A 21,610-nucleotide genomic window follows, 5' to 3' on the forward strand; every position below is an offset into this window, starting at 1 on the left:
ATGAAGGCATTTTTACTCCAGACTATCTGAGTTTAATTAAATCATGTCTGTTCTTTCCAGCATATTCAAACCTACATAACTGCATGATCAGGTGTATACATGGAAGAAAATCATGGGAAAAATAACTATAGTATAGATACACATGTTTCTTACAACATATCACTTCGGATTAAAAAAAAAAAAACAGTAAGTCAGAACACATTTAATGTCATGAACATTAAAAACATACTTGGAAATCAGTCTCTCTGGAAAAACTATACTTTCCAAGGATGCCGCTGAACTAAAAAGAAAAATGATCCTATATATTTTTCATGGAATGCCACCAAACGATAATAATAATAATGAGCAGATTGCAGTTGCCAAGCCTTTTCAAAGCAAGTCATATCTACTTTGGGGGGCATCTTTTGAGAGGAATTATTTGGTTTTTAGAAATGAATATTTGGAATTGCTTTTTCAAAGACTAGCTGTGTCCGATTCTGAAAATTTTGAATTGTGTGCGTTTGAGAATGAATTTTCTAGCACTTGCATATGCTGGACTATATAGAGTTGGTCCTCTGAGATAGGTCTTAGGAGTTAAATTTGAAGTTATGTCAGTCACATAGATGTAAATCCTGCTGGTCTCAGAGAGAGAGATGTGACTGACAGCGGGGCTTGCCTTGAATGGTCGTACTTGAAGTCATAATTTATGAACATATGTGGGGTAGAACGCTGGCATATGCAAAGCATGACTGCATGCAAAATGAGGATAAAAATACAGGTTAATCACATACTATTCACATGGGACTGGAGCCTACTTAGTATTCTTTAGTGTCATGCATTTCCCAATGGAAACAACATGTATTTTACCAGTAGGCACCAAATGAAAGTGACACACTGTGGATAAAATGGATCTATAGTGTCTGTTTGAAGTTTGGTGTGAAATACCAATTCCAGGAGTAGTTTATCAGAAAACTAGCCCAGATTAATAAAACATGCATATTGTTCCCCAAGTGGATATTTAATAAGGTGCATGAAAAGAGTTGATATGCTCCTTTTAGATACCAGGTTTCATAGAATTATAAAGCTGGAAGGGACTTTAGAAATGATCTGATGTAACTCCCACCCACTGTTTTGTAGTTGAGGAGTTTCCAGCAAAGTCAGGACTCACATCTGACCTCCTGTCCTCAGGTGGGTCTCTCCCTTTCCCGGTAGTCAGAGGAAAATCCTATAAATTGGTATTAACTAATTCCCACTGATGTCACAGTACAATTGAACTCACTGCAGTTTTTTAGCACAGCTGCCAGCCTGAAAGGTCAGGAAATGCTTCTCCAAGTGATTCTCTTGGATTAATCTTGTAAGATACAGTGGGAAAAGCATGAGATTCGGAAGCTTAAGTCGAGAATGTGAGTGCAGGCACTTGCTGTTGAGGAGCTGTGTGCCCTTGGGCAAATCTTCTACCTTCTCTGAACCTTAGTGGGTTCATCTTCACATGGGAATGATATTAATTCCTGCCTTGAGAGGCTGGTGAGAATATTGGATGGTTTAATAGGAGTGAATGTGCTTGGCAAGCTACAACGGCACTTACAAAGATTTAGTTCTTATTGTCATCATTAAGAATTATTTATTAAACCACCAAAGAAGCACAGCGGGTCGCTGGGCCTTAAGCAAGGCAGGAAGCAGGGAAGACCATGGGCTGCACCCACATTAGGGGTTTTATCTCCTAGAGACCCAGTTTTTACCAGCAGGTAACCTTATTTGCAAAACCCATTAAGTCAACCTGCCTCAGCAGTGAAACAACTCAGTGTTCTTTCCTTGCTAACTTCTAGTAAATTCTTACCTTAATATTTTGAAACACTTCACTTTGGATTTATCCTCTTCTCACTCCTCAAGAACTGAGCTCTCACATTATCTAGAGCACCTCTGTCCAACAGAAATACAATGCAAGCCACGTTTGTAATTTTAATTTTCTTGTAGTCACATTTAAAAAGAAAAAAAAAGCAACAGGTGACATTAATTTTAACAGTATATTTTATTTAACCCAATATATCCAAAATGTTACCAGTTCAACATATAACCCTTATGAAAGTTATTAATGAGACAGTTACCATCCCCTTTTTTTTCACACTAAGTCCTCAAAATCCCCTGGGCATTTGACACTGACAGCACACCTCAATCGAGAATAACTACATTTCAACGGAAATAGCTACCATATTGGAAAGACATGTAGGTCTAGAGCCTGGCAGGGTGACCACACCTACTTGTAAAGCAGACTGAGAAAATTTAACTTAGGAACTCTCCATGGAAACACGTAAGAACACTGAACGAAACAATCACGTCCTAGCACATAGATGGGGGAGGGAACTCTAGCAACAGAAATGACAGCCTAGCAACACCAGATGTTGTACGAAGGGGAAATTAGAAAACTATTACTTTGAAAAGAAGCATTTCTGGGAAGGCCATCTTTTCCTATTTTGTTTAATGTGAAATAAGGAAACTGATCGCACATCTACCCTAATATACATCTTATAAGGCGCCATCCTCATTATCTCTTTATCCCACAACCCAGACGCTGACATATTTTGTCATGTTGTTGATGCTACCGTTCTCACTTAGGAAGACAAACAGTAAAGCATGAGATCGGGCTGAACTATCATATTTCTTCCCATGGCATAGCCTGCCTTGTGAGCCTCATGGGTCACCACAAGGAGCTGAATTGCACACAGCAGGTTGGTCATCAGAAGTCTTTCCACGTCATTTTAAAAAAATACCCTGCCAACTCCTGGACAGGACCTGGTCTCGCAGGTCTGGGTTCCTAGTTCGTTTCCGTTACTCCTCCCTTGGTTCCGCTTTCCCATGTAGATGCAGAAGCTCCTTGGTCCATCAGACTAAAAGCTAAGGACGAGGGATGCCCAGAGCCTGACCTCCCACTCCACTATCCCTGACACCCAGTGATGGGACATCTTTGTTCACCCTCAAGGCTGCTCCCTTTTCAGAAGAGTATGAATAAGGATGCCACAACCAGCCTAGCTCCACCACTCTGAGCAAAGATGACAATCATTATGTCTTTCTTGGCAAGAGCTGCCATGCCCCTCTTTTCATTCTCTAACCTCACGGTCTGGTTACTCTGAACCCAACGCTTTCCTAGTGTCCACCTCCGCTGAGAAGGTCTGGTCCCTTTCTCACCACCCCTTGTCCCCTCCATCCCAAGTGACCAGATGGCATAAGGTCTGAGTAGAATATAAAACTGTGAGCAGAGGGCAGTCCACAGTTGTGAACAACAAAACCATAAAACAATGGAGTTTTAATAAAGATTTTACTAAAATCTTTCATTTTGTTTGTCATACTTTGGCTTACGGCGCTGTCTATAAGGAGGCTCCTGGGTGTGTACGTGTGCGCCTATCACTGGTACTGTTTCCAAGCTATCGTACTGGGTGCGACAACTAGCGAGAAAGCCAGTTACGGGGTCTGGATCAAGTATATTTTCCATGAATGTCCAGCTCAGATGAGCCTTCCCTGACCATTTCAGCTGAAAGGGGTCCTCCCTCCTCTGTAGCAGAATGGATGCTATTCTGCTTCTCAAACTTAAAAATGCCTACGAATCCCCTGGGGATTTTGTTCAAATGCAAGTTGTGATTCAGTAGATCAGGGGTGAGCCTGAGATTCTGCATTTCTGAGATGCTTCCAAGAGATGCTAAGGCTGCTGGCTGCTGACCTTACCTTGAGCAAGGCAACAGCTCACCCAGTGCCTCATCACAGACAGATCCCAGGGGTACGAAAGCGACTTGCCTCCTTTCCTAGATGGTAAACCCTTTTTTTTTTTTTTTTTTTACCATTTATTTGTATTTATTTTTTATTGAAGTATAGTTGATTTGCAACGTTGTGTTAGTTTCAGGTTTAGAGCACAGAAATTCAGTTATACATACATATATATCTATTTTTTTCAGATTCTCTTCCCTTATAAGTTATTACAGAATATTGAGTAGAGTTCCTAATGCTATACAGTAGGTCCTTGTTGGTTATCTATTTTATATATAGTGATGTGTATATGTTAATCCCAAACTCCTAATTTATCCCTCTCCCCCTTCCCCCTCTGGTAACTATAAGTTTGTTTTCTTTGTCTGCAGGTCTATTTCTGTTTCGCATATAAGTTCATTTGTAACATTTTTTTTTAGATTCCACATAAACTTTTTGAGAGTATATTCTTTTTAACATGTTTTCCTTACTATGATTTTAAGCAGATGTTTGTGGAAAACATGACGAAAGGTTATCACTGGTCACTTATTTCTGTCGTTTTATTCTCAGCAACTGATTACAGTGACCACATAGTGATTCGGCCAATGGGCTGCTGATGAATTTGCAGGTGTCAACAGCGGATGAGTGAGAACCTGCCTTCAATCCCAGCTCTCTGCCCTCCCCTCAGTGGGATTAGAACTCAACCTCCAGTTTTAGGCCCTACTCTTGATACCCGACCAGACAGAAGTTATATAACGAGAACATAAATGAAACAAATCTCCCTTCGGTTTTACACTTTGAAGTCCGGGTGTCATGGTTTGTTTGCATGATGACCTTGATCTCAGAGTCTAACCTCCCTTTACTATTATCAAGTTTGTTTCTGGTCCCTGCTTAGATTCCTGGGTTCTTAATATGTTCCGCTTTGTGATGATGTGCCCTGGCCTTGACCCTCTTGCCAGCTGACTTGCCCTCTTCTGACCTGTGTGATAATCCAGGACTCAGGTCAAAGTCCCTCAGACTGCAGACCCCACTGGTGCCCTCAGTCTCAACTTGATCCCATAAACGTGACCATCATCACAGCTGGAGCTTTTGCCTTCTCTGTCCCCAGAACAAACTCATCTAATGGAAACTTAGCCTGGCTGGTGAAGCCTTGCTTTAAACTTTGCTGTGATGCGTTATAGAATGGGGGTCAGTACAATTTTCCCACTCCTACGACAAAGGATTAAAAATTCATCCTCTGATTATGGAATAAAATTCTCCATCTTCGTTCATTTCTCTCATGGCTATTTTTTTTCTTCCTCCAACTAATCAATTCATGCTCGATCCACAATACCCACCTCTTCTACTAGCAGATCAGAGAATGGGATGAAATGATAGTTTCCAGGGTATTTGGACATAGTTCCTTGATCAGAACTTCAGGTTTCCTCCCCCTTACTCATTTGATGCCAACCTTAATTAATTAATTAATTAATTTATTGACATATAGTTGATTTACAGTGTTGTGTTAGTTTCTGCTGGACAGCAAAGTGATTCAGTTCTACATATAAATATAGACATATATTCTTTTTCATATTCTTTTCCATTATGGCTTATTACAGGATATTGAATATAGTTCCCTGTGCTACACAGTAGGACCTTGTTGTTTATCTACTTTATATATAATAATTTGTATCTGCTAACCCCAAACTCCTAATTTATCCCTCCCCAACCTTTCCCCTCAGCTAACCATAAGTTTGTTTTCTATGTCTGTGAGTCTGTTTCTGTTTTGTAAATAAGTTCATTTGTATCATATTTTAGATTCCACATATGATACAGATAGATACTAGTATATTCTTAAGTAATTGTAATGATTGTTTACTTTTCAGAAGCAGGAACACAACGAATACTTATGCTTTCATTGGGATTGTGTTATATTACCTGCTCCCATCTAGAACTCAGTTTTTCAAACCCGACCATCACCAACCGATTCAGGAAAAATCCCATAGGATATCTGTGACTGCCACTCTTAATAGTAGTACATCCCCTAGAGATAGGAAACCCTATGGGACATCCTTCCTAATTTATAACAACAGACCCAAGTACTAAAAATCACTTTGGAGAGTTTTCTAGAATTGACCTACATTTTAAAAAATGATTGTTATTAAATTTACTTTGGTAAAACAGCAAATTAATTAATCAGCTGAAAACTCTATCAAGACGAAAGAAGGCTTTCCAAATCCTTTCCCCTCTTTCCTGAAGGATCATTTCTTCATTGTTACTGTCACACTGATGCAGTGATTATGCCATGAACTAATGAAGGAAGTGATGAGGGATTGTCTTCTAACTGTTACTGCTACAATGGCTACCTATGTGTTGAGTATTGACTCTCTGCTCCTGAGAAAAGACCTGGAAAGTAGAGAATTGAGCCCAAAACTGGTATCTTTATTCATAATTGTTATCTAGGCTGCAGAAAGAGGAATCAGACTGCTATTTACATGGATGAAATCTCCTAGGCTGGGGGTTCAGAAAGGTGACTTTTTCCTTCTTAAACAATGTCCTTCTTTGTTGTACAGTAGAAAGTAACACAGCATTGTGGAGCAACTATACTCCAATAAAAATTAATTTAAAAAAATTTTTTTAATTAAGAGGGTAGGTCTCATGTTAAGTGCTGTTACCACCACAAAATTTTTTTTAAAGAATGAATTAAAAAAACATCATATCATACACTTTAAAAAAATGTACTTGATGGGAAGTCAAATCAAAGTCAGCTCAAGTCTTTTTAGACTCATATCCACTGTAGATCCTCCTTTTTTTCTATATATGCCTGATTTTGACTGACTCATCCTTACCCACCCCACACACTGCCCACTGCTGTTTGTGTAGAAGGATTCCCCTGACAGGAAAACAGTGCAAGTACATAAAGTAAGCAAAAGAAGTAGAAGTGATTCAAACAGCCTACTTATGAATCATAAAAGGGGGAAAACAGTTTGACATACTTCAGACAATTTTTAAATAAATGTTTAAAAAAAATTTTTTTTAATGTAAAAATCTGAAATGTTGTCGTGAGGTTGAAAATTGTGCAGTGTCACAACAGATCTCTAACATCCTAAAGATCCAAGCAATCCCCAACTGGGGAAGGTTAAGGGGTTGATCTCTTCTTCTGGCAGAATGTAACACAGCCCTGTTCCTCAACAAGTGCAGGCCTGGATACAGTATCTTTGCATAGCGTTTAATTCAATTTCTAGCATATTAAATCAGTGACAGTGTAACCCAGGACAAGCTTTTAATTTAAAAGCAAATCTAGCTCTGACAGCAGCCTTCTCCTTGACCTAATGGATAGTTCTTTTTAAGCCTGTGAAGCATTGTTCCTATTTGTTAATCCTAGCACTCCAGCGGGGCATACGTCACCCCATGAAATGCAGAAGGCAATTCTGGCTTCCCAAGTCTATATGGTACATCTCTTAAAATCAGTGATATGGAACACTTTGAACATCAGCTTCAAATACTTAGATATGGGTTTCAATGAAAATGGTTTAATTTGATGGTAACTAAAATTTGGAAATGATACAAAATAAGTTGCATTATACAAATAAGCTTAAGATTCTCTCTCCACATATAATACCGATTCCTGGGTTTCGGACACTAATATTGTCAACTCTGCAAACCCCCTGTAGATCCCCTTTGACTGACTTACACAATGCTGTAGTCATGGCCTTAGAAGAACAGACTTTCCGGTGCATATACTCTGGGGACTGGACAAGCAAAAAAGAATTCATAATAAGAGCAGGATCAAAAGATTGTAAGCCTGGAAAGAACCCAGAACACTATTTTTGACTAATCACATCATACAGGTAGAAAACTAAGACCCAGAAGGAGGAAACCAAAAGAAGACCTAAACCTGGGGGGCCATCGGCAGGTGCTGTCACATGTAAACCCAGGACAGTAGGTGACTGCCGGGGGTCTGAGCTCCCAAGTGGCCAAATCATCTGATCCCCCTTTAGTCCAGTTCCCCAAAAGGCAGCTGCCCCTCTAAATAAGATCCATCGTTGATACACTAACTGTGACCCTCTGCCTTCATCTCAGGGTTAGAAAAGATCTACCGTTGTCCTTCAGACCACCTCTTGCCTCTAGAGGATTTCTGGACTGATCCATTTCCATTTTAACCCATCTTTATTATCCCTCACCATCAGTAATTGTATGAGTTCTGTACATACACTAGACATGGAAGTAATGTTCTACGGTGATAACAATTATGGTGATGATGGTCATGGTCGTCATAATAGCAGAAGCTACAGCTTTTCTTTGAGTAGACAAGTAGGAACACCAAAAATCCCCAAAATCATTCTGTATACAGGTGTATTCTCAGAAGGTCAAGAGTAGGTAAGAATTAAGTGAAAAATATCTATCCCAAAGCTTCCCCAGTCTGACTTTTCTATCAGCAAGAACAGGTAAGTGAAGGTGAGCGTCTAGCTGCATCTTTCTCAGAAGGTAACTAGTACTTTGTGAAATTCAGCCCCACTTTCCTAGCACTAGTAACCTACAAAAGAGCTGCGTGATTTGTTGTATCCTTTCTAGATAACATGGCACCTTTTCTGATTCACTGTACCATTAGCAACTCAAGAAGCAACAAGGCAGCAAGTGCAGCTACACTCATGCAAAGAAGAAATAATAACCCCTGGGCTTCATTCACAGATCAGCAAATATTCACTGAACATGTATGCCTACACATGGAAGATCCACAACTACTAGAGTAACCTCCTGAGGATTTTGCCCATGGTCCTTCTTCCCGACCGGCCATGCCAACAGTTCCCAAGGACACCATCATACAGCTGGAAGGAAGTCACATGGTGTGGTAGTCAGAATTACGCATGCCATTCAAGAGAATACTTCCTGTTGAGAATTACTGAATGTTTTTCCCATGAAATCCATCAACATCTTCCAACTATTTTCCAAGATTATACCTGAAAAGCATGACTAGCACCACACTGCACCTTCTATTTGATAATACGTAAGAGTAATAAATCTGATTCTAATACCTAGTCTTGCTTCCATAAGCTTAGAACGTGTGTTATTCAAATTCTAAAACAAGTCAAGGAAACGTGCTAATCAGATTGGCCCGGGATTCCATATAAAGGGGAATCATTCTAGGATTTATCTGTTACTCAGTGACTGGTGCTATTTAAATTCATTGGTAGACTATTCCATTCAAACTGTAAAAATATAGAACATATTTAACAGACGTCATGTACTTGGATATTCAAACATTAAGGAACTTTTTTGTAAGTGACTGAGCAAAGACCTTCACAGTTACTGACCCAAGCATTGTGGACGCTATTCAAAAACGATAGCATTCATTTGCATAGATACTACTTTCAACTGCTCTGAGAGTAGCCTGCAATTTCAAGGGGTATAATAAGTGTAACATTTTTTTTTTACCCTTGTAAGTGTATAGTTCAAGTGAATGGAAAAATTACAACTTTTGCATTTATTACAAAGATACTAAAATAGTTATATTTACCACACAGATTTATGCATAAATTATTCCAGCTCATAAAGAAACCCAAGTAAATGGACAGAGGACTGTCTGATTGTATGTGGATTTATATCTGTGAGCTAACTCAGAGATTTAAATACCAAGCTCAGCACTCAAGGCTGTGGTGTGGATTTGTGATGCTCCAGGGAAGATACTGGGTCCATAACCAATGAATAGATTTCAAAGTGACACAGCTGCAGTAATTCAAGCAAACTCCTACTTCTTTCATGCAAAAAAAAGCAAAGGTTAGTCCATTATGTTTGGAGCAGCATGTAATGATAGCAACTGTCATAAAATCTCAGAGCTGGAAGATGATCTAGTCCAACCCTCTGTATAATAAAGTATCTTCTACCGTAGTTCTGCCTACAGTTTTCCAAACTATGCTTAGACACTCCAGTGATGAGGAACTCGTTACTTCTAAGGAATCTTAGCTGATCTTGGGATCCCTTATGACCACTTAAAAATGTTTTCCTTACATTAATTCAAAATCTCTTCCTGTAGATCCTATCCATTTTGTCCCAGAGGGTTGACGCAGAAGTTTCTTCCACGTTAGAATCCTTCAGTACCAGAGAGCTCTCAAGTTTTCAGGTTTCTCTTCTACCAAATCATCCTCAGTTACGTCAACAATTTCCCATGTTCCTTTTTCTCCCTCCCACCTCAGTATTGAATTCTAGCCTAGAATCTGTGCAGAACTACGTGACCTAAAGAGAAAAACATTTAAAATTCTGTCTCAATTTCACATAGGCAAAATGTGTCACCTCAAAGATGCGTATGAGGCTCACATAAGAAAGAAAACGTGGAAACCCTCTGAAAACTGAAGTGTTACACAAATACAAGGAACCATTCTCTAAGGATTTCAATAAGGTGAAGCCCACCACATCCTAAGGAAAATCTCTTCAAAAAGTAACGCAAAATAAACTTTCGCCAAGAATTTACTTTGGTATAAATACAATGAATTTCAACCAATCTGTTTACAACTCTCCCAAGATGTTGGGCCTATTTATATGCTCCAATTACATCCACACTCAATCCGTTTAAAATCAATGGACTTTTATGAATGAAAGGGACATGATTGAGTTAGAGAGGGATTGAGGACATTTCCTCTGAACCTTTCAACGTTTTGCCACTCCTTTGAATAAAACAAGGTTTTCACACTTTTGTCAACAATCCTCATCCTTATAATCCTTCAATGGTTTCTCAATGCCTCCAGAATAAAATCTAAATTCCTTTCATTGTCCAGCCCAACTAATTCTCCATCTTCACCTCTAGCTACTGTCTCTCAATCACTCTCTCTGTTTGAAGCACACATTTAACCTGCCTTATTCTTTCTTGCTTCTCTTCCCTTTTGCACAGTCATATCCAAGCCCTTACTGCCAACCTCCACTTTATTCTAGTAGCAGACCTGCCCACCATCACAACCTCTGCTCAAACATCTCCTGCTCCAGAGTTTTACCTGAACCACTAAGGTGGCTTGAGTTTCCTGTTTCTATCAGAGTGCTTATTTCCCAGGACTGAAATTGTGTGTCTACGGTTCCATCTTCCTCATCAGACAGTAGATTCCTTGAAAGAAGATGTGTACTTTATTCATCTTGGGACGATTAGTAACTAGCAGAGTGCCTTGCATAGAGCAGGTACTCAATACAGATGAATAGATAAATTAATAAGCAGTAGAGGGAACACAGATATACGGGAAATGACCATTCAATAAACTCAGGAAAGGGCACCAATCTTGCTTGACCTATGTCAGAATTCAGAACTAACTCAGAATCAATAAGGTACTTTTTCAACACTCGAAGCTGTACCCAATATGCTATTTTCCTACCCATTCCTTATCTCTAGAATTTTTTATCATTTGCAAAGCACTTTCTGCTTATTCACATACATTATGCCATTTAGTCATTAATGCCACTACAACAACCTCAGCGTGTCCAAGTGGTGTAGGAAGAGGAACACTGGTCAGATGATCTGAGCTCCAGCCTCTGTTCTGCCATTGAACCACTGGTGTGTATTAGAGAAACATCCTAACTTGTCTAAACTCAGCTCTCTCTTGAACTTTGCCAACCTTAGTGAAGGTAAGTTGTCATTTTTATACATTGTTGCCCTTATTATCCAAAATGGCATTTGGAGGTAGCTAATTGAGCCAGAAAAAATACACTTTAGGGTAAGACAGGCCTGGTTTTGACTCTGAGCTACATCACATAATAGTTGGGTAATCTTGTGCCAGTTACTTAATCTCTCTGAGTTTAAGCAATCTTGAGTAATCTTTGAGTAACCTCTCTGCCAGCTTTCTCATATACAGAGGTACTAATGCTTAGACGAGAGAGGAGTATAAAGATATCTGTAGATGTTTAAAGTGCCACGTAAAATTCTTGTTATTATAATTCTTGTTTGGGCAGGTTTAAGAATGGCATAGAACAATGTTTCTCAAAGTGCTTTGTGTGCCACATGATTACAAGAGGATTTAATAGCTGTGCCTTTAAAAACTTATCGACAACTGCACAACAGCTTAGTAAGTAAAGGCTCTGAAAAGTCCTGCTGTGGACAGATCTGCTTAATTCTGCTTAACCGGTCATTTTCCCAAGTACCTGAACATGGGACACGTGTTAATACCTCGTGGGGGATCAAGCATGAGAAACACAAGAAAGCTGTTCTTCCACCAGGTGACTCTCACGATAAGATATTCAGAAACAAAACCAAAAATGGTAAAAATACTCCCCGTTCTACCATCCACGAAGTTATCATTTACCATGTGCCTATTTGCTAGAAGACAACTAAATATGTACATACCTACACGTGTACATGTGTAGGAGAAATTCAGGTCACATTTGAAGAGTAAGTCATAAACTCTGAAGGAAGAAGACGTCTAGATATAATTGATCATGGGTATTATGAAGACTAAAAGCTGTTCTGATTGCGCGTTTCTGATTCCCACTGGCTGAACTGCACTCTTAGTAACTTCTGGAATCATATGATGTGAACAAGAAAAAAAAAGTACTTCCTCATGCATTCACAGACACAGTTCCTTTAAAGTCATAATTGCTCTTTTCACATGGTAGCAAAAATTCACTTCATTATTTCAAACGGCTCTTTCCCAGTGTCAACTCCTGCGACTTTAAAAGCTGCCATTAATTTTTCCATTAGTAAACGTTAATTAAAATGAATATGTACCACTGCTTTCAGCCGCTGCATTTGTAATAAATGTATGAATACATGCAAATCTTGTCCAAAATGTTTCAAACAGCTATTTCTGAGCAAGCAAACACTTTGATGGTATTTCAAAGGATTTTATCTACAGAAAGCTTTTAGAATCTGACCCTTACCTAAAATAACTTGAATTCCATGGAAATACAATGAACAGTTACCAACCTAGCTAAAATCTATTTTATTGATCTTAGAAAGCAGCATGTTAAAACATGAGTAATGAACTCTGAGCTTTGAACCATTGATACCTTGGTGTTTCTGCAACATTTGTGTACAATGCATTGAAAAGAAAAGCTTGAAAAAGCAGAGGGATGCTCCTAATTAAGGAATCATAGTGGTCAAAGATAATGGTCTAATATAATAATCTGAGATGAACTGCATTTCACCAGCTTATTATCAAAGATGCACCCATCCCCCCAAGTTCCATTCCAATCTTCTACACTCAGAGAAACTGAAAGAATTCGGAATGCATCTGAGTGTTAAATTCCATGAACTCTCTGACCCCATTTTAATTTCCTACATTAGGTTAAAGGTGTTGGGTTTTGTTTTTTTTTTTTTGCTTTGTTTTTAACATTATAAGGAGAAAATGAGGCTGAGTCTTAGATCATGCTTCCACCAAGTTACCCCAACATCCTCCAAATATCTTAGCCAGAATCCAAGAACAGTAAGATTAGATAATTCAGATATACATTATTAAATACATTATTCTGAATATGTAAATAAATATATAAAAACATATGTATATATCTAAAAAAAATAATATCTCCTCCCAAATGACCATGTGTTAGCAGAATAAACTTTGAAGCCTTTAAGGAAAATATTGTAGAAATGCTTGACAAAAAGGACCCGCGTGTGACCATAGTTTCTCCAAGGGTTGGGCTGGTGAATGCATTTGTCTGACAGCCTGTGGTTTTCCTTCTGCACTGAACCTTACCCATCCCTGCCCCTCACCCCTCCATAGCTTTGCTGTGTGGCCAAATGACCCAGTGGCTATGGTCTCGCTGAGATGTATTTAGGCCCTTTTCTTTTACTAATTATTTCCCACTTTCTGCATTTTATGCCCTGAGATATTAAACATCATGTTTCAATTGGGAAAATGTTTGGTCTAGAAGGTCTAGTAAACTAGAATTTGATATTCAATTTTTCATAAAGTATAAATCGGTAAGAAACATAGATAGTTCTTCAGTTAATAGAACTGAGAAGTGTTTTCATTATTTACATAAATCTAGACATTTTAAAGGTAAAAGTGAGTGATTTCCAAATCCTGCATTAAGTTTGCAGAAGTTAACAAATGGAATGTTAAGCTTCATTTACCACATTATCAGATTAAAACTGCTAATCATACGAATCTCAACCCGTAAATAATTTCAGTAATTAAATCAAGCCTTTGAGTTCTTCATCACACTCGAAAAGCACCAAGCTGCAAGTCTTTGCAATAGTCAACCATGGAAAATATAGCTATCACATTAAACTGACGTTTCAAAAAGTCCTTCAAGTCCAAAGCATGGAAGTTTCCAACATCAGTTTGTCTGACTGCATATCATATAGCACTTTTACCAGAAAGTATCTGCTTGGAAAAAAAGTTTCTCAGTTTGAAAAGTCACTGTCTGTGGCAATGCTTACCCTGCTTTACAAAGCAATGGTCCCGGAAAAGACTGAAAAATAATCACACTTGCTCTTCTCAATGAAAACACTACACTTCACCGTAAAGAAAAGGACGTTTTTAGCTCCGTTCCACAAATTCTCCGAGTTGTAGCAGAGTTAATGACTCATAATCATTTTGGTTTTTTAATCACAAAAATAACTACAAATAAAATTGAAAAGGACAATGGCATAGCAGAGTGTAGTCCCATATCAGTGCACTTGTGAGGAAGTTTCCTCATTTCACTTACACTTACTAAGTTATTTTAAACACCCCCCCCCAAAAAAAAAGAAAAACCCAAAAAGCAAAACTCTGGGATGTTAGCATTTAAATGCTTCAACACAAGGAATTCTTGTAACTGTAAAGTATCACTTCAAAAAGCTGTCAAAAACATATAAAACCCGGAGAAACGCATTCCTGAGCATATCACTTCATTATATACCTAAATCCAGGCTGTGACGGTTCCAGTGATGACTTCCTCTGCCCAAAGGAACCATATTCCAGTTTGTACTCTAGTTTGTAAGTGGAAGTGGTATCTGTGTAAAGACTTGGTAGATCAGGTGACAAGCACCAAAGCAAGTCAATGAAGATGCCAAGTGTGGTCAAAGTTTACAAGACGCACCACCCTTTTCCAAGGGTTCTTAGTTATCCCAGAAATCAGCTGAGGGGATACTGCAGGATAATCAGAAAGGGCACCACTAGAGTAAGTCTGGGTCCCATAAAGTGTACTTACCGGTATTTGGAGATGGATATAAAAATAGATATAGATACATATAGTCCCCCCAAAAGACAAGTGTGTCCCTACTAAGCTCTTTACTTGAAGCACAGTACTTCTCCAGCGATGAGAATTAAAATGTGGGTACTTCTGAACAGCAATAACTCCATCTAACTAGAATTAGCAATTTTTCTCAGGGAACAAAAGAAGCCATCCAAACTGCAACACACACCTCAAATTCAACATAATTAAAAAGGATTCTTAGAAGACGTGATAGGAATCCTCTCCTACTCACAGAAGCACGACCACTAAAAATGGGGGGGGGGCGGGAAGGGGGGTGTAGCACATAAAGAGAGAAGCTGGTTGAACGGAGTGGGAAGACAGAAGGGCTGAGTGCTCAAAGCCACTCTGCTGCCTTTCCCTTGCTCCTCACACCCTAGGTTGTGATCACAAATTTAAAACCAAACCAAAACAAAACAAAAAGCCCGGAAGGAGGGTGACTAAGGTTACTACCACAGCAACCCGCAACGATTTTCTTGTGCAAAAGCAAAGCAGTGGGGATGCACGAGCAGCAGCCAATCTCCCGCTTCCCCCGGCCCCGATACGGTACCTCCAGATCTGCCCGAGCTGCAAGACGTGGACGAGTGACTGCAGGAGCCAGAGGCAGAAGGAGCAGGACGCAGACCTGCGCTGGCCGCTGGCCCGCGTGGCCCCGCTGCTGTTGCCGCCGCTGTTGGCGGCGGCGATGCTGCTCTTGCTGGCGTTGGACGCTTGTCTCTGCGGCGTGGAAGGGCGAGCCTCGCCTTCCGCGGCTGCAGACCCGCTGCCGACCGCCGTCTTACAGTCGGCTCCGGGCGGCGGGCAGCTGGCGGCGGCGGCGGCGGCGGCCGCGGCGCTGTCCTCGGTGCTGAAGTCGTGCGCAAACCAGCGGAAGCTGAACACTTGCACCGAGAGCGAGCCGAGCACCACGAAGAAGAGCGTGAGGCCGAACCACCAGCGCTGGCCGCGCAAGTAGTAGTCCACGGCGAGCCAGATGTCCGTGCCCACGTCCGCGAAGTACACGGCCACGGCGACCAGGATCCAGAGGCCGTCCCACAGCGAGTAGCGCCGCGGCTCCGTGCCCAGGCGCAGGCACAGCGCCGCCGAGCCCGCCCCGCCGCCGCCGCCCGGGCCGCTCGAGCCCCCGGAGCCGCCGCTGCCGGCGCAGCAGCAGTAGCAGCGGCAGCAGCAGCGGCAGCACGAGCAGCCGCCGCCACCGCCGCCGTCCGGGCAGCAGCCGCCGCCCGCCGCCTCCTCGTCCTCGGCTCCCGACCCCGACGGCACGCCCGGAGCCAGTCCCTGCACCGAGCCCGAGTGGTCCGAGTTCTGCAGCGGGGTGAACGCCACGTCGCTGCTCTTCTTCATTTTCAGCCTCCCGTCTGACTTAGCGGCCATGATGCCTCCCAAGCGGAGAAGAGCCCTCCTTTATGTGACACCTTTCCCCGCTGTCTCCTCCTCCCGCCGCCGCCGCCTCGCCTCGCCCCGGCTTCCCTCCCCGGCGGCGCGGCTCCCCTCCTCCTGCTTCTGCTCCTGCGCCGGCTCGCCCGCCGCCCGCCGCCCGCCGGGCTGGGCGCTGGGCCGGGCTAGCGGCGCGCCCGGAGCCGGCAGGAGCGCCGCCTGGCTGCCTGCGCGGAGCCGAGCTGCTCGCGGCGCCCGGCGCGCGCCCCTGCCCGCCGCCCGCGCTCCTCGCCGTCCCGGCCCCGCGGCTGCCGCCCGAGCCGCCGCCGCCGCCAGCAGCAGCAGCAGGAGCAGCGGCCGCCGCCGCGCTCCTCGGACCTGCACATTCCTCTCCTCCCCGCGCGCGCGCTCCCTCCGCCCGCGTCCTCTCCTCCACCAGCTGACTCCGAGGGAGAGGATGACCTCATCCCTTCTCTTCCAGCTGCCGCCGCTCCCACCCCGGCTCGGGAGGGGCGAGGGAGGAGGAGGGCCCCGGAGGAGGGGCCGGGACCGGGATGCGCGGCCGAGGCGGCTGGGGCGGACGGTCCAGGGCCCCGGCTCACGGGGTTTCGGGGACCGCTGGGGGGATGTGACCGACCCCGGGGGAGGGGCGCGCGGGCGCAGAGAGGAGGGGTCCCCGCGTCCGGCCAGCGCGGAGGTCGAAGGAGACTGGGGGACCGCGGGTGTGGCAGCGGCGGGGGTTGGGTGTGCAGCTGCGGCCGGCGAGGGTCGGGAGGCCGGGTTTAACTCGGACGCCGGGGCCCCGAAGGCCGGCAGCGGCAGTGGGTGTGCCCGGCCTGGGAGAGCTGTGGACGGAGAGGGCGGCAGGGCCCGCGAGGGCGCGGAGCGCGCAGCCGGACGGCGGAGGACGGGCGGGCCCGCAGGGAGCCCCGAGCCCGCGCCCTCGGGGGAAGAAGCGCGCGGCCCGAAGGCTCCGGCTTCTCGCGAAGGCCGGGCGCCCGGGCTCGGGGAGGTGAGGAGGCGGCTCGGCCGCTCTCTGCTGCCCAGGCCCGCGCCGCGGGGCCGGTCCCCCGACGCGCGCCCCGGGGCCGGGAACCGGCCGGACTCGGAGGAGCGGCGGCGGTGCGGGCTGCGTCCTCCCGCAGGCGGAAAGCGCAGCACCCCCGGCGGCGGCTCTGGGCGCCGCGGGCGGCGGGGCGGGGCCGGCAGCGGCGGGCGTCGGTGCCTTGGCCCGCGGGCCGGGAGTGGCGGAGCCGGGAGCTGACGCCGCCTCCCCGGCTCCAGACGAGAACTACCTGCTCTTAAAGCTGTAGGAGTCGCAGATCTGTGGAGTCCCGCAAGTGCAGAAAGGACTCGAATAAATTAAACCTGTGATCGGAGTGGTTCCCCGAATCAGATATAAAGAGAATATGAAACATTTTGCGGATTGAAAAGATTCTTGAAAACCCCATAGGTATTGGATCCTTTTTTTTTTTTTTTTTTGGATAAGAAAACTTTGATTCGTCTCACTTAACTTTCGCAAATGTAAGAAACAAGGAGTGTAATTCTTAAATTGTACTGTGACTCACATGTTTTAAGCCCAGAGGGAAGTGAGGCAACACGTGTTGCACCGCCACGAGGAGCACCAGTGTGGTCTTCTATATCTGGAGGCAAACCCTGACACCCTCCCGCTTACTTGTAGACAGCAGGCTCAGTTCGAACTAGTATGTGTGTCATTCTTAATTAGAAGCATTATGAAGTGGAAGTGCACACATTTCTCTGCATGTAGAAATAGCCGCCCCGGACGTCTTGTGCTACAGCTCACCCACTGTTTCAGCACCAACCTAATCAAAGTGGAATTTGCCCACCCCTGTCCTTTATTCTTACAGACCGGTGCCCTGGGCCCAGGCAGGCAGGAGGGTGTTGGGCCACAGAGCCCATAACCATTACCTGGTATGTACAGATCCCGTATTTCTAGCACAAGGCATGGCCAAGTGGTGAATGAGGGTCAGTGCAGGGCCACGGGAGCAAGTTAGATTGCCAAGCAAAAGGTGTATTTTAAATCTAGCTTTAAAATTGGACCCTCTCACTCAATACTCTGTAGTGGCCTATATGGGAAAAGAATCTAAAAAAGAGTGGATATGTGTATATGTATAACTGACTCACTTCGCTGTACACCTGAAACCGACACAACATTGTAAATCAACTCTACTCCAAAAAATATGTATATATATTGGACCGTCTTGAAGTAGGACCATCCTTTTTTGGGAAAACACCCCGGTTCTTTTTCCCCAAGGTCCAAATCTAAGATTGCATCTCCAGGGCACTACAGCTGGTCTTACTTTGTGCCAAACCACTGGGGAGAGGAATGATTCCTTAGGTAACTGAGTCCTAAGAGATAGGGTGTATTCTAGGTCAAGTGCAATGCCTTACATTGACATGAAAAGGCTGCAGAGGATCTGGGGTTCTGGAGGCCTGGAGCTGCCTGAAGTTTCCCTTTGAGCAGGGATGTTTCTTATTCAATTGTATCCTCTGCATCTAGCCCAGTGCCTGCACAGACTATTCGCTCAATAGATATTAGTCGAATGGATGCATGGATTTATAGCGAGAACATTCCACAACAGAAAGAACGCTACATTCTGTACTAATGTTCCCATGGAAACAGGAATTATGAGACTTATCCTGTTAGGTTCTAAAAAAGAAATAACTAGTAATACTCTCCTTATTAGTATATTTATTCAAAACCGTTTAGACTTTTTTTTTTTTTTTTAAGTTTCTGTCTGAACCATCTCCTGAAAGTGGCGGAAGTGGGAAAAGTACATGAGTAGGAGGTCAGAGAACAGGCATTCACATCCGGGCTCTGCTGCCTATTGGTCCCATGATCCGGGCAAATTGCTTAATAAACAGGATTAATGAGGATTGGATGAGATAATGCATATGACTGCACTTTGTATACAATAGTGTTCTTAAGAGTTTCTAATCCCCTAAGTCTATTACTCACATCTCGGGATGCAGATTTTAAGATCACCTGCTCTATCATAACCACTGCATCTGTCAAGGCAGATGGACGTATTGGCTAAAAGCTCAGAGTTTAGACTCAGACAGAGGTGTGCTTGGGCATAGTATTCAACCCCCATGGCCCTCATGTTCATCATTTGGAAAATAGGGATGTTAACAGTCTCTAGCATCCAGGGTTCTCGCCAGGAATAAATAGAATGATGCATGTAAACTGTTTGACACCGCGTCCTGCACACTCGATACACAACTTTCTGTTCATATTGTTCATGTTTCTTCCACCCCTTTCTGTTTTCTGGTTTAACTTTAAAACTTTCTGTTTAGCTGGTCAACTCTCCCTAAAATAAGATTTCCTCAGACCACAGAATCAGATGGTTTTTAATACAGATTCCTGGCCTATCAGTACGGTGATCGCCTTTCCTTCAATGATCTTGTCTTCCATCCTATCTAAGAGATCCTTTCCCACTGTCGTAACTTGAACCATGTCGTCACTCAACAGCTTCGTAATCTCAAGTTCAAGCATCCCGCTTTCTGACTAATCTCTCATAAGCGGTCAGCTCAGTCCCTCAGGTTCCCTCGGCCTCGATTCTGCCAGGCTTTCACGACCCTGAACCCCTTCACACCCTGACTTTTCTCCTCGCCCAGCTTAAATCCCGCGGTCAACCCCCATCCGCACTCCCTGGAACCCATCCTCATTTCTGCTGTCCCTCTTACTTGACCAAACACCGACGCCGCTTCAGGCCTTCTCTCCAGCGACTTCAGGCCTGAGCCTGTGCCACCGGCTGCGTCTGGAGAAAAGGCAGCCTTGCTGACCGGCTCCCCTTGGATGCGTGAGCACAAACCCGGAGGGGAGCCTGCGCCTGCTCGGCGATCACACCGCGCCCTCCCAGTCCTCTTGCTGTCCTACTCTTTTCCATTATTATTTCTTTTCTTCTTTTCCCTCCTCAAACTTTTCACACCTCCTTCTGCTTCCTTGCTTTCAGCTGATGACTCGGCTTCCCATGTCACTGAGAAAAATGAAGCAACCACAAGCGAACAGAGCCCACACACGAAGCTCTCGGCACCTCCCCTGCCCACCGACCAGCATCTGTACACATGTGCCCCTCCTCGACAAGGGGACCCCTCCACGTGCTTACCAGCTCCCATCCCCTCACTGCTCGAGAGCGCAATTCAACGCCAATTTCCACGGCCATCAATTTCCCCTCTCTGCTGGATTACCCTGGTCCCGTACAAATGTAAAAACCAACCTAACCAAAACAACTAAAACTGAACAAAAAAAACTTCCTTTTGATTCCAATTTCCTTTCTAGCTACCACTGCAATTCTCTGAAACCTTTTACAGCAAACTTCTTCTAGAGTTGCCTAACCTGGCTTTCTTCAATTCCCGTTCACCTGTCCTCTTGAACGCACTTGACTAAACCAACAAGCTCTCCACTAAAACTGCTCTCACCAAGTCCGAGGCCATCTCTTTCCACTTTACTAAACATCTCAGCCCTCATCTCATGTGAACCCTTCAGCAGTATTTGACCTAGTTGATCACTCCCTGCTCATTGAAATATTTCCTTCGCTTGGCTTTCACTATACCACACACTCTTGTTTTTTTCCCTCTCTCAGAGCCTGCTTCTTGGCTAATTCTGGGCCTTTGCTAATTCTCTCTCGTTTCCTCTGTCTTTAAATAGGCTCAGTTCTCAAATCTTCCTCTATGTACCCTTGCTCTCTTGATAATTTCATGAAATCTTATGTTTTAAAATGCCACCCATATGCTGATGGCTCCCATATTTATTTCTCCAGCCTGGATATGTCCCCTTAACTTGCAGAATACACCCAACTGCTTTCTCAACATCTGTACTTGGATGCCTAATAGACATCTCAAATTTAAGTAGTCTGAACCTGAACTTCAGATCTTTGCCCCAAATCTGTTCCTCTTTCCTCTTTTCAGTTAATGACAACTCTGTCCTTTTAGTTTCTCAAGACAAAATGACGGAGTCATCCTTGACCACGTCTTTCTCTGAGACCCCATATCTAATCTGCCAATGAATACTTTTGGCTCTACCTTCAGAACCTATTTTTATTTGATCAGTTCTTACCATCTTCTCTGATGCCACTGTGATTTGATTCCCAGTTACCTGCCACCTGGAGTTTTTGCCTCCTTCCTGGTCTTCCTCTTTTCACCCTTCCACTTCTACAGTCAGCACAGCGGTCAGAAAGCTCCTTTTAAACAGCAAGCCAGATTACACTGCTCATCTACTCGCATTGGAATTGGCTACATACTTGGGGGGCCCAGTGCAAAATGATGCTGCAGGACCCCAGCTGCGGGCAGGGGAGTCAGTCTCCCTTCCCACGGGCTTCTGCCCCTGCCCAGAGCAGACAAGCAGTTCCCAAGAGATCGCAGCCCTCTT

At 44.0% G+C, this 21,610-nt stretch overlaps 1 protein-coding gene and 1 pseudogene across 1 annotated transcript in view; both read right to left on the reverse strand.

Moving 5' to 3' along the window:
• Positions 1 to 16,215, reverse strand: part of XKR4 (XK related 4) — a 354,257-nt gene extending 338,042 nt beyond the window's left edge. The window contains exon 1 of the mRNA XM_059902136.1: positions 15,392 to 16,215. Within this exon, the coding sequence (XP_059758119.1) occupies positions 15,392 to 16,215 (824 nt within the window). The remainder of the gene's footprint in view (positions 1 to 15,391) is intronic.
• Positions 16,216 to 17,000: 785 nt separating this feature from the next.
• Positions 17,001 to 21,610, reverse strand: part of LOC132351757 (signal peptidase complex subunit 2-like) — a 43,296-nt pseudogene continuing 38,686 nt past the window's right edge.

Source organism: Balaenoptera ricei, chromosome 17 (genome assembly GCF_028023285.1).
Source record: "Balaenoptera ricei isolate mBalRic1 chromosome 17, mBalRic1.hap2, whole genome shotgun sequence".
In the NCBI taxonomy this organism is placed as follows: Eukaryota; Metazoa; Chordata; class Mammalia; order Artiodactyla; family Balaenopteridae; genus Balaenoptera; species Balaenoptera ricei.